This window comes from Blennius ocellaris (assembly GCF_963422515.1).
Source record: "Blennius ocellaris genome assembly, chromosome: 7".
NCBI classification, from domain to species: Eukaryota; Metazoa; Chordata; class Actinopteri; order Blenniiformes; family Blenniidae; genus Blennius; species Blennius ocellaris.
Window position 1 is genome coordinate 6,085,564 of NC_137656.1, and position 17,651 is coordinate 6,103,214.

At 43.1% G+C, this 17,651-nt stretch overlaps 1 protein-coding gene across 2 annotated transcripts in view; it reads left to right on the forward strand.

The window, feature by feature from the left end:
- notch1b (notch receptor 1b) overlaps nt 1–17,651 on the forward strand; it is a 48,773-nt gene that overhangs the window by 3,950 nt on the left and 27,172 nt on the right. For both annotated transcript variants that reach the window (XM_080500104.1, XM_080500105.1), the window contains exons 3-8: nt 10,884–11,146; nt 11,943–12,281; nt 15,090–15,212; nt 15,905–16,138; nt 17,003–17,158; nt 17,452–17,637. In XM_080500104.1, coding sequence (XP_080356230.1) covers nt 10,884–11,146; nt 11,943–12,281; nt 15,090–15,212; nt 15,905–16,138; nt 17,003–17,158; nt 17,452–17,637 — 1,301 coding nt within the window. The remainder of the gene's footprint in view (nt 1–10,883; nt 11,147–11,942; nt 12,282–15,089; nt 15,213–15,904; nt 16,139–17,002; nt 17,159–17,451; nt 17,638–17,651) is intronic.

Genomic DNA, 17,651 nt, shown 5'->3' on the forward strand with positions numbered 1-17,651 from the left:
CTGCCAGGTGTGCTGTTAGCCTCCACTCTCCCTGACACAAACACGCTCGCAGGATATTCAGGAGATTAGGGCGCAATGCCTTTCTTGTGAAACAACCGTTTGTTCAGTCGAGCAGGAATACAGCTTGTCAGACTGATATCAATCAGATATTGACTCCTTCATATTTAGCAGTGGGATCCAATGTACACCATTCAGGTGTCGCCATTAGTTTTAAAGTAAAATAAAGTTAGACATGTAAATATAATTAGATGATATGTGACTTTTAACGCATATTCAGCAGAACTGGCTTTTCCAATAGTTCTAACAGAAAAAGGTTCAAATTAATGTTTGCATGAAGGAAATCAGTACTACTTTTGGTGTATTCAACTCAAAATTGTCTTAAACATATAGGATATATTTTAACAGTATATATAGATAGATATCTTTTCTGACAAATGTTTTCCGATTTATTTTGAAACTAGACACAGTTTTAAAACACAGGAATTAAATGACAATCAACAGTCAAAAGGAAGTAACAGAGTGTCTCAGTACAAGAGTAAGGTCACCAATCGATCTGGGAAGCAGAACTACAAAACGCAAAGTATTAGTCTATAGCAGAGGTGTCTAATCCTGGTGGCTGAGATAAAACATCATTTGCTTATAGTGAGGATTCTCTCATTGTATTGATGTTTTCGCTGGAGCAGATGTGGAAGGTGACGAGCCGAGATCCACAAACACCTACATAGACCCAATCAGTTAGTCGGAAATCAGTATGTTTGTTGTCCCATTGCCTTCCAAACGTCCAAACGTCATGGAAAACAAACCTCAGAATTTCCGTGGATGAAATCACCCTGTCTCTTCCTGTCACCACAGACAGACTCCACCCTTGAGATAGACCTCTGTGGGGTCCACCCCTCCTCTTCACTGGTCTGGCTATAGATGGTTCCTGATGACTTTGGCTGTATGTTTGAATTTGGTGCAGAATTACTTGATGGATAAATAGCATTTTACACCACACCTCCCTAAATTTTTCGACAAACATTTGATGATGTCACATTGATGTTGTTTTGGCCTCCTTCATGCCACACCACACTGATTTCTTCTCACTTCTCAATTCTGAGGCTAATTACTGAATTTCTACTCATGGCGTGGTTGTCAGTCATTTCCACCGGGCTGCAGATGTGGATGATCCGTCTTCGGGTGTGTACTGAAACGCCCAACCTCACTATTTGAATCCACTGGCTTTTGAGAGCACATCCAGCAGAATGCAGACTCCAACTTACATCAACATTTACAAAACATTGAAAAACAATTGGAAGAGGCTGCCTAAACCAGGTTTTTTTTAAGACATGCACTCAGAGGTCTACCTGTTTCCCAGCCCTTGGGCTGCTAAATTGGCTTTTAACTCTTGTACCTCTTACATTGTGCCGTTGCCCGCAGAGTCAAAGAGCTTTCCTTGAAAATATATTCATGGAGTTGTTGAGAATAAAGTTGTCGGGATGGGACACTTTTCCACACTGAGATGTTGAAGTGAGCGTGTACAGTGTCAACCTGAGGATCCGGTTGCGCTGTCAGCTGCACCTTCAGACACCCGTGAAGCCTTTAAGTGGTTCCCAGGCTCGTAAAGTCGGCAGTGGCAGAAATCATTAGAGGTGCTATGATTCTCAAGACACACACACACACACACACGCACACACACACGCTCTTTCCCATGGGCCATGTCCGCAATGCTTCCAAATAAACAGGGTCTCTAATGAAGGCTGCCAGATGTGGGCTGGCCAGGTCAGCTCTCCTGTACGATTAGAGAGGAAGGAGCACGAGCATGGATGTAAGGAGAGGGCAACTAGCACAGCGTCGCCCCTGTAATTTCTCCAGCCAGTTGGGATTTGGTTTAGACTTTGGTTTCCACTCCACTTCAAACAGCCCAGTACTTTTTTTTTTTTTCCTCCCCGCGTGTGCCAGGTGTGGTTTTTCGGCGAAGGAGTTATTTTTAATGTCGCCGGCCCCATTTGTGTCATCAAAGCTGAATTTAGGGGTGCGTCTCAGTTTTTATTTCTTTTCCCTTTTTCAGCTTTTTTTCAACGGCGGTGGCAGAGTTGTCACTGTGGTGTGGTGCCATGCTGTACACGCTGCTGGAAAAAAAAAAAAAAACACGAGAGAGTGAGGGAAGTGTGGAGGAAAGGAGGGGTTAGAGGGTCTTCCCCTTGGGCAATGCTTTTAAAACAGATCAGACAAGACTAAAGGGGGGACTAAGACCAGACACGGTACCAAACGGCCAGGAAATGAGAATGGGTGGGGGTGGGAGGGTTGACAGGAGGTAGAGGGACGGAGAGGAGGGGAGCTCAGAGCTACAAATGTGCTCCACTAACACAGTTTCACTTGTGGCTAAACGCTCACTACAGACTATGCTTGTGTAGAGAAAAAAACTGACCTCGAACAACTATTGCTCTAAAAATTTGGCTGTGTCACCATTTCGAAAGAATATGCATCATTCTTGTGTTTTCCTTTACGAAAAGGTTGTAACGATGGAATTTTCATGTTGACCTAGTGAGCGCTGTTGTTTGCACACAAAAACCAATATTACAATAAATATTAACAATGGCAAGTATACGGGTATTCGTAGGAACAGACGATGAAGCTGGATTGTTATTATAGTGAATCTCATCAATAACATGACCAAGTTTTCAGAAGGATGTACACCAGGAGTCATGACACTTTGGAGGCCGCCATTGTTGTTATTGTCCATTTCATTACTATGGCCATGGTGCTCATGCGCAGTAGCAGCTTTTCAGAAACGTTGCATTTCCCCCCCGTTTGCATAAAGTCGCACTTGCATTCAGTGGCTCCGAACAAAATGTTTTGTGTAAACAGACACCCAAAGTGGAACAAAAGTTTTCCGTTTTCACTTCAAAACATTGTCAAATAAACGGGGCCTAAAACTCTCAAGTCTTTAATGTTGAGGCAGGTTTATTTTGAAAAGTCCCATAAAGCAGACATTTCCATTCTTTTGGGTTCATTACACAGAAACAGAAATATTTCAAACCTTTATGTTCTTTTCTATAAGAATTACAACCTGGAGGTCAATATTGCAGTATCTCAAAATGTTACAATATTCTATAAGTTAAGACATTTATTGTATCATTTAAATGATAGGCCATAATTACCATAAATAAACTTATATCATGCTTAGATTGTGTTTTTTATTTATTTATATGTTATGTCTGCAGTGAAATGTGAATTTCTCTTGGAGATTATTAAAGTATTTATCTATCTATCTATCTAACTCACTGAAAAAACAATCCACCTTGATTTTGTTTTGTATTGTACCAGTATTTAAAAATAGTTGTATAATAATAAAAATTGCATGCGTTCAACAATGACAGCAAAGAAAGTTATCTGTATGATCAGAGAAACACATTGACATTGGTAGTCAATGAATGATATAGCATCCCATCTATATTCCATCAGAGTTACAGAAAAATTACATTTATTTCGCTAGTCAAAAATGAAAGATTCTTGAGTATTTAATAACAACTTTTGGGCTACTATGAGAGCTTATTTGGTTCTTTCATGCAGATACTTTTAAACAATCTATACATTATAGTGCATGTGAATGGCGTTACTGTAAACTCAATGATTTTAATGAGGTTTTGGCTCATTTGCAGTCTCCTTGATGAGCTGAATGGTTGTGTTGAGTACACAATGAGACATGTTGTGCTGCTGATCAATTGAATCAATGACCAGAGGGAAAACTTAGACAGTTTTGACAACATAGGTCATAGTTTGTGGAAATCTGAAAAAAAAAGCCTCAACAAAGGACAGTAATATTCATAATTACATTGTTTACAGAAATCCAAACCAAAACCAGACACTCACTCCATGTCCCACAGAGATTTACATGTCACTATAATTGAATAAGTGCACAACCTAATTCACTGTAAGCTCCTTAAAAAGCTTTAAATGCGAGGTGCATCCAGCTGCCAAAACCTGTGCTCCCATACGAGGTTGTTATTTGTATACAGTGCACATGTGTAGCCCACATATTACATGTTCCCATCTGTGTGTGAGACCTCAGAAAGATGGCAGATGGCAGATTGGCCCGACACCCAGGAAAAACCCCCCCTTTTTTTTTTTTCCTGAGTGTGACGCCTGGCCAAGGGTCAGATGTCACCGCAACATCTGCTGCGGGCCCGATCCACTGCCACTGCCACCGCCGCCGCATGGCCCCCTGTTATTGCTCTCCCATCAGCAGTGCAGACCTGTTGCCACGGCCTACTGCGGGGGGCAATCGAAGAAGAGCCGGCCCAGAAGTGAGCGACGAGGAGAACAATGAGGGCTCCTGGACCGGGATGACAGAGGGGATAATAACAGTATCGGCCTTACCGCAGAGATAATTCCACTGCTGTCCCGCAGTCACACGATCCCTCCCAAAACACCTGATATTTGCTCAGCTTCTGATTTGTGCCTGTCTTTTCATGTCTTCTTTATTTACCTTTCCAGCAGCCCCAGTTTACCTGCTGCTGTTGAGATTATCCCGCTCTCCCTGGCCAGTACATCCCGCTTGTTGGAGCAGCTGCTCCACTCTTGTTTGTTTTGAACACAGCCAAGACTCCATAAAAAGAGTCGTTGATTGTCTGGTGTCCCACCTTCCACTGTTTCGAATACATCTGTGTCCTTATCGAGGCAGTTAAACCGGGGCTGTTTTTGCACCTTATTTCACGGGTTATCTCCAAGTTAAAGAGCAAACTGTTAGCATTCTTTGCCTGGCGTGTGCTCCAGTTGACTCACGGCGGCAGCACCTCGGCCGGGGCGTGTTTGGACAGCGTGTCCACGTGCTCCGAGGTGAGGCCGCAGGACACCCCCCCCCCCGTCTGTTTGTTTTTCAGGCCTCGGCGCGAGACGCTGGGCTGCCTTTTCACGAGGGGCAGAGCACCACTTTCGAAACTCTTTCTTTCAAAGAGCCATAAAGTGAGGCTGCCAGAGAGCCTCCATTGAGCTTCCTCAGGTTAAAAACCAGGACAGGAGACTCTTTAGCGTAAACACCAAAATTCCTGCTTGAGTTGGCAGCTCCTGTCTGCTTTTCTGTCCTTGAAAACCAAACCGAACCAGTTCCAGTTTCCTTTCTTTCAGACTCCTTTGTTTCCATGACCGCCTCTATGTGTGTGTGTAATGTGTGTATGTGTGTGTTTTTTGGGGATTTTAAGCCGCTCTCTTGCTTCGCTCTTGGCCTCCAACATCGCCCACTGCTAAAAGAAAAAGTCACAGAGCAGCCTGGGAGATCATCCCTGAGGGGGTGAAATGCTGTCAGCTGAGACGTATAAATCTAAATGCAGTGTTTCATGAAAAAAAATAAACTATACTAGAAGCTGGGTGAAAATTTTTTTTTTTTTTTTGGGGGGGGGGGCTGCACAGAGGGGGAGCAAGTGGCTTTGAACAGAGGAAGCAAAATTTAGTAATGGGGGGGGGGTACGGGGGACGGTTCAGGAATGAGGCACATGTTGATGGTTCAAAGATGGATTTTTTGGGGGAAAAAGAGGAGGCGAAAGAGAGGGAGAGCGGGAGGAGGAGGAAGAGGCGCAGCAGCTGAATACGCTCGTCCTGTGGTCAGCTCTGAATGGGGAGGAAAAACAATGCCCCCACTCATCCTTTGCTCTCTCTTCTTATCCTTTTCCTCCCTCACTCTCCGCTAAGTGTTGACAGGAGGGAGCGCTGTCATTGAGATGCAGACACTGCAAAAAACGTCCAATTTAAGACAAAGTTCAGCCATGAAATCAAAAGAAAAATGTTTTGTTTTTTTTGTACTGGTTAGTTTGATTCTTGAGTGTATCTCAGCTCTATTTCTGATGCAACTTGTCGTCCACACATATTACGTTAAAAAAAACTAAATTTTTAAGGGTATGCTTTGCAGTGCATGAGGCTTTAGCACAGTGTTTAGGATGGGGTGCCTTGGAGAGATGTGGAGGGAGACGTGGAGGGAGTAGTGTGTGTGTGTGTGTGTGTGTGTGTGTGTGTGTGTGTGTGTGTGTGTGTGTGTGTGTGTGTGTGTGTGTGTGTGTGTGTGTGTGTGTGTGTGTGTGTGTGTGTGTGTGTGTGTGTGTGTGTGTGTGTGTGTGTGTGTGTGTGTGTGTGTGTGTGTGTGGAGGCGAGGAGGGGGCATCAGTGACTGGCCCAGAGCAGCAGCTGCTGTCTCCTCATTAACATGCGCACCTGCTCCCTGCGGCCTTTTTCCAGCGAGCTCGTGTGGCGCCTCACGACCTCAGCGCCCGCCACCGCTGGGCCTAGTCTCAGACGGGGCCTTCCAAGCAGCCAAATATCCGCGGCTTCTCTGCTCTGACCCCCACCCCCCTGCAATCCCCCCCCCCCCCATCATCACAGGGGAGTACACACATGCCTTTACAGTCCGCTCTGGGATTTGAAAAGATTCTCAAACACAATGTGGAAGAATTTGTATGTAAAGCTGTGTGATTAGATTACAGAGGAAATGTTATTCGAGCGAGTCGAGTGTGAGTTTAGTGTCACCAAATCATGTTAGATCATATTAGATCAGCAAAGTTCAGATAAATTCCTCAAGTTTTCTTTGATTTCATTTTTCGTCTGTGGCAACAACAAAAAAACAGACTGTCTTCAAGTCACGGATGGTTGATTCAGGTTTTCAAAGTGTTTAATGGGCTTGAACTTTGGGGCGCCAAAATCTGAGGGTCCAGCACGGGGGCGCCAAACATAAAGCCCGTGAGCCCGACAAACTACCAAGCAAAGGGTGAGCAAGCAATCGAGACCCTGAGAGCACAGCTTCCATTATAGCCTCAAAGCCGTGCTGTCAGAGTGAATTTGTAAAAACATGCATAATGCAAAAGATATAGGAGAAGTTTCTTTTTTTTGAGATTTCACTCTATTTTGCACCAGAAGTTTCAGTTCAGTTCATTTTTGTCCCAGTAATGCAATCTGTGTTGGGCGCAAGTATAAAACATAAACAACGCATATTCATATAAACATGGCATGCAGAAACATATATAGCATACAGCTTTTAAAAATCCAAGAGGGAGGGGATAATACAGTGTGATAAAATAACACCAGGAGCAGTGACTCAATAGAATGGTAAAATAAACTAAAATACTCTCGGTCAGATCCAACAGTGTATCACCTATAAAATCACGATGCTAAAGCGCCATCAATTGGCTTCATGTTGAGATTGTTGTCATATTCATTAGTAATTATTAGTTTTTTGCGTAAATATAGACATTTTCTCTCTGAACCACAACAAAGAAAAACTTTAAAGGTTAACCAGTCTGGCCCACTCTCGATGAAACTGGCCCCGGAACTAAAATGTGTTTGACACCCCTGGTTTAGCAGATACCTTTTTGCGGAATGAGTTTTCACTCTGACTTCAATGTTTGGGAACGAATAATAAAATAAATAAACAAGTGGAAGTAAAACATTCATTTAATTGAAACACAAAATTAGGTTAGTGGCGTGGATAGGAATTAAATTATATACTAAACTTTGGTCCGAAGCCTTAAGTGTAACAGTTTATAACTTCATAAAGATTTACTATGATATATGAACTAATAGCTTCTCATTAGCAGGAGACAAATCACACTTCTTATTATCTATGAAACCAGAATTCCATGAATATTGAATATTTCACTCTGCTCTCGGCGCGGTGACATGCCACCGCTCACTGCTGCTGTTTGTGCAGCGCGCAGCGTAGCATGTGATGTTTTCTTTTCCTTGCCACAGTCCTATGGCTGTATAATCCCCTGAGAGGGAGACCGTCCAAACACAGGCCTGTCCCCTTACAGGGGCCACGGCTTGGCCCCCCAACACACAGACACACACAGACATCGGACGCTCCGGGAATGTTTGGGGACACGGTCCTGCCAGCCCCTCGGGGCGAACAGACTCACTGGCTCTGGTCAGGTATTTGAGTGTCCCTTTGGGTTTTTAATGTCGTGGGAATGCCGCTTTGATGTCTGCAGGATGTTTTCCACTTGTTATTATAAGTAAATAAACAACAGATTCATAGCCCATCTTTGGATCTCTTTCAAAAAAAAAAAAAGATGTTTGATTTTTTTCTACATTCTCATGTGTCTCCAGAATTCCCTTTTCAGAAATCTTTCATGTCCGTAGCCAGCGAAGGCTCTTCTGTCTCATCCCGCGCCCGTTCCTTGTCTGATTCTGGAGAAAATGCCCTTGGGGAGAGAACGAAGGAGCGCCGAGCGCCAAGGTGCTGGCGTGGCGCTTTGAAGTCGCCATAATGTTGGCTTGAGGCTCAAACACCGTTTCATAGATGCTGCCTTGTCTTTGGGATGAATGAGCGCTGACAAAAGGGTCAACGTGAGCATGTCTTGGCCAGCGAGAGCCGCTGAAGGCTGTCCATGATGGCGGCTTTATCTCGGGTCTCAATTTTTGGGGAAGGATGGATTAGGAAGAACACCAAATGCCTCAGATTGCTGGTGTCACTGGTGTTTTTGAGGAGATGCTTTGTTTTTGTGAGGGCCGCCCAGAGCTGTTGACAACAGTACTGAACCTCTTGATGTAAAGGGAATGAAGATGTGGGTGGTAAGGATTAACCTTGATCCTTGTGAAGGCAACAACAACAAGATTCAGTTTAATTCATCCAAATGTATTTAGTGTATGTTTTGTCTTATAGTCACTTATTCTTACAAAGTTATAACAACTGATGTCTTCACCACACATGTCTAAAATATCTTTTTCTCCTCTGAACATCTGTTAAATCAAGATTTTATGAGAAATAAACCAAGACGTATTACCTGTTGCATATGACAGCTCGAGTGGAACAGGCTAGTTTGCTGTATGCAAAAAAATGCTGTAAATACCTGGCAACTATTGAAGGACTGTTTCCTCTTTCAATCAGATTTAAAACAGATTATAAATTGTCTATCTTAAAAAAAAAAAAAAAAGCACAAAGCTTTGCAGATATTGTTTGGCTATTTTTGTCCATTATGAGCACGAAAACTGTAAACTGAAAACTTGGATAATGTTTTAATGATAATAAGTACTCATAAATGATCATGTGATTATACAATTCTTAATAGGTTATCAATTCATAAACTGCATGGAATCTGTTTCACTTTATCCTTATAGTTTATTTTCCCAATTCACTATTACGTGATTATACTTATGGGAGTAAAGACATAATGAGTAATAATGGGTGGATTGCTTGGCTTGACTTCCTGGGTCATTCACTTCTTCTTTGGGATAAATTAATGAGGATAGATCTCAACACTGCCACCTACTTGGGTGGGGGATTTCATCATCTCTGATCAAGGCAGCTGGTTATGTGTTATTGTTGGATGTTTGGTTTTGAGACTAGATAGATTCGTATCTTATCACCAGATCCTTGTCAATATGCAGCCCTATATGCTAATGGGCAAGTATGAATCTGAGATACAATTTGAGTCTTTTTGTCAGATATTTAAATAGTATGGCGCTAAAAGCACACAAAAACATTCCAAAAAACTCAGACTGAAAAGAACTACCATCAATGTGCAGCTGGAACAAAGATGTGAGTCACGTTATGTTTTTTGTGTGGTAAACAATTAAAAACAATTAATCAAATATGCGTTGGGATTAACATTTCAACTATTCCTGTAAAACATGAGTCTACAATCTTAATTTAACTGACACTGGTATTTCCTCGTGTGGACACATACACAACTGTATCAAGTTCCTGTCTGTAATCTTCCTGTATGAGTGTGCGTGTGCGTGTATGCGTGTGTGCGGCCTTTTTGTTGAGCCGCTCTCAGGGGACGACCCTTCAGCTCCGCTCATTGAATCATTGAAGCTGTAAATGTGTGAATGTAATCTGCAGTCTCTCTCTCTCTGTCCCTCTCTCTCTCTCTCTCTCTCTCTCACACACACCACATTTACGACACATACACAACCTGTGAGAAACATCACAGGACACTCTTCCTCCCCCTCGTCTCTCTGTTCAGACTTGGTTTTAGAAGCCCAAACGCATTGTTCGTGGTTTTTTGGGGAGGGGGGGGGGTTGCGCAAAGATGGATGTCCCGTTTAAAGCATAGTTTCTCATGGCCATGTTGTCGAGTTGTAAAAACAACAAGGCAGGGCCGTCTTTTAAAAGAAATGGATAGCTGGTGAAGGCTATTACCCAGAGCAGCTGATTTATAAGCACAGTAGCACACACACACACACACAGGAGGGACCTTTGCTCCTCCAACGACTTGCATTAGCCTCGTGAACTCTTGACTGGATGCATGAAAATAGCATTTGGGAATTCCTTTTGACTGGCTTTGAAATGGTAAATGGGGAAATAAATAAAAAGCTGACATTTATGAGTTGACCAATACATCTTGAAGACAGAAGGTTTTCATGAAGTCGTTGACAACTTGTTGGTGTTTCTGTGGGATGCACCAGATTGAATTGGTTTCTATTTTCACCCGCAGTTTGGATCTTTAATCAAACCTCAAGAATATAAAAGTGGTACAAACCTGGCTTTGGATTTGAAAGATATATTATGAAAAAAAAAGGCTATTATTCCAAAACACTCGCATGAAGTTTTTCATTGAATGAAGTTGGATCAATCATTTAAAGCTGCTTTAAATCTTCTTCTTTTTAAAAAAATCAAATTTAAATAATATCAGTAAAACTGTATTGCACTGCATTTTCCCAAATTTTAGGCTGATTATTTACATAAAATGCAATCACATTTTTTGTTTTTAGAATATGTTTATTTATTTACATGTATTTATTAGATTTGTAGAACAGAATTCTGGATTTCATGTCCTTGAATGCACACAGCCGTGATGAAACGTGATTGATCACATTGTTTGTGGCCAATTTATAGAACCGACTCAATGATTAATTGTAAAAGTGAAATGGTTTTGGTATTGATGGATGATCTCTAATATTGCCTCCTCCAGGTGCCGGGACGGTTACGTAGGAAGCAGTTGCCAGTTCCGCGACCCGTGCACCAACCAGCCGTGCATGAACGGGGGCGCTTGCAGCGCCGTCTCCAAGGGCAACACGGTGGACTTCAGCTGCGCCTGCCGACCGGGCTTCACCGACCGCCGCTGCATGACGCCCGTCAGCAGCGGCTGCATCGGTTCGCCGTGTCGCAACGGCGGCACATGTGAGCCGGCGAGCCTCCACACGTACAAGTGCCACTGCCCCCCCGGATGGTCAGGTAAAGTCAAGGGAGGGGATTCAAGAGGAGTGGGAGGAGTTGGGTAGTGTGACATTACAGATTTGCATTCTAAACCAAGACGCTAAATGAGCTGTGTGTGGGGTTTTTTTGTTTTGTTTTGGGGTTTTTTTTTTACAAAAGAATTCAACAAAACAGCACAAACAGTGAGAACATTTATGCTTGGTTGGTTTTCATCTTTGCTTTAACAATGCTTCATAACACTAAATCTTCTAAAAACACCCAAATAGGCTTACTATTTTGAGTTAGCCTTGAATAAATTGTTTTGGATTGAAGATTGATTTTTTTTTTTTCTTTTGCCACAAATTCAACTCTGCTGCTCATTTTACTCCTTACAAACGTGGCAAGATTTCAAACTTATAACAGTCATTGCATTATTTCAACTGTTCTCTTTACCCACTAACAGGAAGAATTCTGTGTTATTCTTGATGATCTAGACATATTTAATGTGAATTACAGCCGTACTTTACACTTCTGAGTAAGAAGGAATAAAAGTAAATTTGTGTTTGCTTTCTGTAAAAGTATAATAACTTTTCTGCGTTAGGGTTAAACTCATAGTTACCTAAAATTACTACGTGAAAGGTGAATATTGGTATTTTAACTTGAGAAGCAGTCATTTGGCATCAAAAGTACAGTGAAACACCTGAATTTATCCACATATCAATATCTTTTTAGCATTTATACTGTTGGTGAATTTTAAGAGTCACCGTGACTTTCGTCATCCATTTATGAGCATTTAAAACATCTACTTTATAACAATCTCCCTGTGCGGTCTCAGGTAAACAGTGCGACCAAGCCGACCCCTGTGCCTCGAATCCGTGTGCCAACGACGGGCGCTGCTCCTCCGTGGACTCCCGCTACGTCTGCTCCTGCACCTCGGCCTTCTCCGGGAAGAACTGCAAGCAGGACGTGAACGAGTGCGACGTCAGTCCCTCGCCCTGCAAGAACGGCGGCGTGTGCATCAATGAGGTCGGCGGCTACCGCTGCCAGTGCCCGCAGGAGTACACGGGCAAGCACTGCGAGAGCCGCTACCTGCCCTGTAACCCGTCGCCCTGCTACAACGGGGGCACCTGCATCCAGAAGGGGGAGACCAGCTACGAATGTTCCTGTGTGCCAGGTACAGAGATCACATTACAGCAATCATGGCTTCATCAGTCTGGACTCCTGTTGTCAGCAGCGCTTTGCTGACATTGCACTTTTCACAATGCACTTAGAATAACGTTAGATGTATGTACATTTACACAGATACATTTCAGATTTATTTGCACATGAACACATTTCATTCTGTATAAAAAAAAAACAGGGCATTATACAGATCAGCATTTCAAAATGTTTGAAATGCCTGAAAATCTTTGGTATAAAGTTGAACAATAACTCACAAAACAATCACTTCGGTTTGCTACATGATTGCTTCTCCTACACTTCAAACAATATAAATAATACAGACATCAGGTTTTTGGAGATAGATCTAGCTGTGTAAATCCAATTTCTCTTATTATATCACAACCTGATGTTCACATGGAGACTTACATCCTCTAATTTCAGATTTCCAGTGTTCATGTGAAAGTGCTCAATGTTTCCCAGCTTGTGTACCCAAATATTTTTCAGTTTCCTGTTTTTAAGATGAAAACAGGAAAATACTTTTTAAAAAGTTACATATAAATCACATGTCATGCTGACGTGGATCATGTGGTCATTTAATGCTTGAGGTCAGGTCACAGTGTCTAAATGCAGCTGTAAGAGTTTAAATATCAGGATTGATGGCTGCTGGGAGAGCGGTGATGAAGTCATATAAGGCAGGGCTGTTCCTGCCTCTGTGTGTGTGTGTGTGTGTGTGTGTGTGTGTGTGTGTGTGTGTGTGTGTGTGTGTGTGTGTGTGTGTGTGTGTGTGTGTGTGTGTGTGTGTGTGTGTGTGTGTGTGTGTGTGTGTGTGTGTGTGTGTGTGTGTGTGTGTGTGTGTGTGTGTGTGTGTGTGTGTGTGTGTGTGCGTGCGTGCGTGCGTGCGTGAACAAGGCTAAGCAGGAAGGTATCCAGCCTTATCGTGAGGAAATGGTCAGAGAACAACATCCTTTTCACATGCTGGAGTGGAGCAAAGCATGCTGGGAGTGCAGCGGCGCAGACCTCCCTCCTTTTTAGCACATCCACCCAGACTGACTGCTTTGTTTTTGTTTTTTTTAAATGTCTTTCCACTGACTTCAGACATTCATGGAAAGGATTGAGAAGGCCACCTTTTGTCACGTCTCACAGCCGCGGGCCGGAGACATTCTGTTTCCTGGTCGTCCATCCGTCCGTACTTGTTTCCACACATATCTACGTCTGCCCTGTTCTCAGTACTGCAAAGTCTCCCGGGTTCTGTCAGGGAATTCATTTAAAACAAGCGAACTGGGGTAAATATATGATACTTATACCCATTTATTAAGAGAATTTCTCATCATCCAGGAATATTCGCTGGGAGAAGGTGAATGCACAATGTTGATTCGAACATGATGATCATCTGATAACCTAGAAGTTGCTTTTATATTACAATGAAGTATTTCTTTTCAGTGATATATTCACAAACAATGCATTGATCCATGAGAACAGAGGCAGGATCAGCTCACACAGTCGTGGCCTCATTTCAAACTGTTGGGGGAGAAAATCCATTTCAGTTCAGATATTCAACAGCTTTATTTCAGAAGCAAAACTTTTAATGGTTTTGTCTTTTTTTTCCCCCTTTGAATTCTTGTACTTTTGTGCCCTGGACTTCTGGCCTGTGGCCATCTGGTATCTTGTAACATGAAATGAATGAAGTGAAATGAGATCATTTCAACATTTCTGCGTTCACTCTGCATTTCATGTAGGTATTTCTATCTCGCTTTCTACGGCGCGGTTTGATTTATCACCTGCAAATATTGTACTACAGCTTCCCCGCAAGTCTTCGGGTTTTGTGAAACCCTCTAAATCTATCTCTGAGCTGAAGTCAAAAGTTGGCAGATCTGCTTCCTGCAGGTTGTATGTGTAGGGCCGAGACACCTCTGGTGGAAAAACAAGCATTGTTTGGACAGGCTGCTGAACACGTAGTATCAGAGCACTTTTTTAAGTATAAGTGATACTGATGCTGGCATTGGAGCAGTGCTGTTAATACCCAACTTCTCTGGCCAAATAAAGGTTGAGGTGAGTGAGATGTAGTCGTCTGCACCACTGGTGTTTGTGTGATCTTGAGATCTTATTAGTTGCAAAGAAGAACTCTCCCCCAAAAAAGGCTATTACCTTGGATTTGGATTGGACCAGAAGTACAGGCGAAACAAGAGAAGGGGACAAGACCTATAGAACAGCCAAGCTTATGTAGCTTTAAGTTTCTGACCTGGTGTTCCCAGTTACTCAGTGACAGCTAGTCTTAGTCCCCCATCTCAAAAGGAGAGGTCACTCTAAGGTGAGTTTAGGAGAGATAAAGCTACAGGTGGATTGGACTTGCCTTTAGAAAGACAGTAATATACTTTATGATTGTGCGTGTCATGGGAAAATTGTTTCTGTGCATCAAATGACTTTCATTTTGCTGAAAAATCTGCAGTTAATTGAAATTTCTTAACAACATTTAGCCTCATCAGGAGTAAGTCGCTGGTGTAACTTGGAGCCGTTGAATTGCATTTTACATCAGCGTGGTGCCACTTGCACAGTCCAGCGGTTGCCTCTTGTGTAACAGGGTAAATGTTATTGCATGGTGAGCGAGCCACAGACCTCAAGAGGGCACAGCTGCTTTCTTTTCCTGGGAAGGAAAAGACAGTTGACCGCATTTAACTGTAGAAGGGTTTCATGCCCTTTGTTGTAGCTGGGAGACTGTTGTTTTCAAACCATGAGAAACTCAAGTCTCTGAAGAAGAAGACAAAACCCCAGTGCTGAAGGGAATGATCAGAACATGTTGTTGATATTTCCCTCGTTGTTTCAGGTTTTACAGGGAAAAACTGCAATCACAACATCGATGACTGTCCGGGTCACGAATGCCAGAATGGAGGGACCTGTGTGGATGGAGTCAACACGTACAACTGCCAGTGCAAGCCAGAGTTCACAGGTGTGTGTGTGTAATCGTATTTGTATGTATAAGTTTTACTTGTGCCTACCAAAATTGTGTGTCTTGCAGAACTTGATGTGCTGGTGTGCAAATCTAACCAATTTGTATGTATGTGCTATATGTTTTTTGTGTGAGTACAAGGACAAGTCCTTGTCCTTCCCTCTACCTCAGGCTTTGCGTCACAGTCATGATGGATAAGGGAAATTTGCTCTTCGTCAGTAAAGGCGTTATCCATGTCCTGTGATGTTGTGTTTGTAATCATGGAGCAATATAAAAGTGCTACGTAGTGTAATAAAGGCTGTGCAGCTAATAAGACAGACCAGGCTGAAATTAGAGAGCCTGCTCGTAGGAACAGAGAGTCGTACAACCCCAGACTTAATGCTAAATATCTATTGTGGCTGGAGAGACAAATGCACCTGAGGGGGAAGTGAAGATTTAGACATTTACGGGTCCTTGTACTCCACTACAGATGCCTGTATGCACACATGAACCTTTTTAATTTTGTTCAAATTTGTCCATGCGCAAATCAGAGTATGCATATATTTCATTACAGACGCACATGTGAATATGCACGCACAAGTGCAATTACATAAATTAAGAGACAATGAACTCGGCACATGCATGCACAAGCCAATTCTGCCACTATATTCTAGGATCTGAATGAACTCGCTTTGGTCCCCCCCCTCCCCCAGGTCAGCTCTGTACAGAGGACGTCGACGAGTGCCAGCTCATGCCCAACGCGTGCCAGAACGGCGGCACGTGCCACAACACGTACGGCAGCTACCAGTGCGTGTGCGTGAACGGCTGGACCGGGGACGACTGCAGCGAGAACATCGACGACTGCGCGAGCGCCGCCTGCTACCACGGCTCCACCTGTCACGACCGCATCGCCTCGTTCTTCTGCGAATGTCCGCACGGACGCACAGGTATGACGCCGTATTTTTGACGGAGAGTTCTCTTGCTCCTTGACAAGCTATTTTGAGGAAAATGCTTCATATCTACTCCACTACACATTTTTTTTCTATTACATTTTTTTTGCAGGTCGTTTTTAAGGTGCCTTAATTGTCTTTTCTTTGAATATTTTGAGATGAAATATACAGGCAAACAATGGAATACTGATACTTTCATGTCAGTGTGTATGCAACTCATTTACATATGTAACAGTCTGAATATTACATGTACCTAACAATTTACTCGAATGTATATTTTAATTATATTTTCAATGGAGGAATCGTACTCATATGTGGTTATTGATGCTTCCATTAAATTAAAAGATGTTAGTATCACCCTATCACTGCAAATAGCAGTTCACTGCCTAAATCAGCTACTTTTCTCTTCATCTTAAATTATGAATTTGATTCCTATTCAAATTGGTAGAATATCAAATCCTATTGTTTTCAGTTCTTTTCAGTTCACAGTCTGTTATTGTTTCTCTATTTTCCAATGTTGTGAGAGGCATCTTGAATGTAGAGAAACTAACGATGAAAGACTTCTCATTATTCAGTTTATTTGCACTGGAATCAAATACATTCATTGTTTTGGAGAAGTTGCCCTGATTGCAGAACAGCAATGAATACATTTTTCCACAGGATACTGCGATACGAATGTTACAGAAACAAGGAGGAAGCCATATAAATTCCCGAGACCCTGCAGGGCCTGTTGTTTAGATTTAACACTCCTTTCTGCTCCGGATCGTAGTACTGCGCTTGACGGTAGTTGTTGATCGTGCAGTCTTTGTTGAAGTCAAGTCCAGTGCAATGAAGTCAACCTGAGTGTGTCGTCTCCTGCAGGTCTGCTCTGCCAGCTGGACGACGCCTGCATCAGCAACCCGTGTCAGAAGGGCTCCAACTGTGACACCAACCCAGTCAGCGGAACCCACTTCTGCACCTGCCCCCCCGGGTACACCGGGGCGTCCTGTGATCAGGACACCAACGAGTGCTCGCTGGGTAAAACTCACACTGCCACGCAAGCATCATGTTCCTCTTCACACAAGCCTAAATGCAACGTTGTTCCCTCCTGTTATTATGGATAATCTGGTACCCATAAATGCTGTAAATACCACCTTTCGGGGCATTGTCGCTGTAATCACACAATTAAGGCTGTGGTCTCGCTTTGTCAAACAACACTAAACCTCCTGTTTTTCCAGGTCTTCGCAGCAAAACTGCTGCTTTGTGGGGTCTTCATGCACACGGGGGCCTGCTACGGAGAGTGAAATTAAAGCAATGATCTGTTCCAACAGGTTCCAACCCATGCGAGCACGCGGGGAAATGCATCAACACAAAGGGCTCGTTCCAGTGTAAGTGCCTGCGGGGGTACGTGGGGCCGCGCTGCGAGCTGGACATCAACGAGTGCATGTCCAACCCCTGTCTGAATGAAGCCACCTGTCTGGACAAGATTGGAGGCTTCCACTGTATTTGCATGCCAGGTGAGACTCATGGA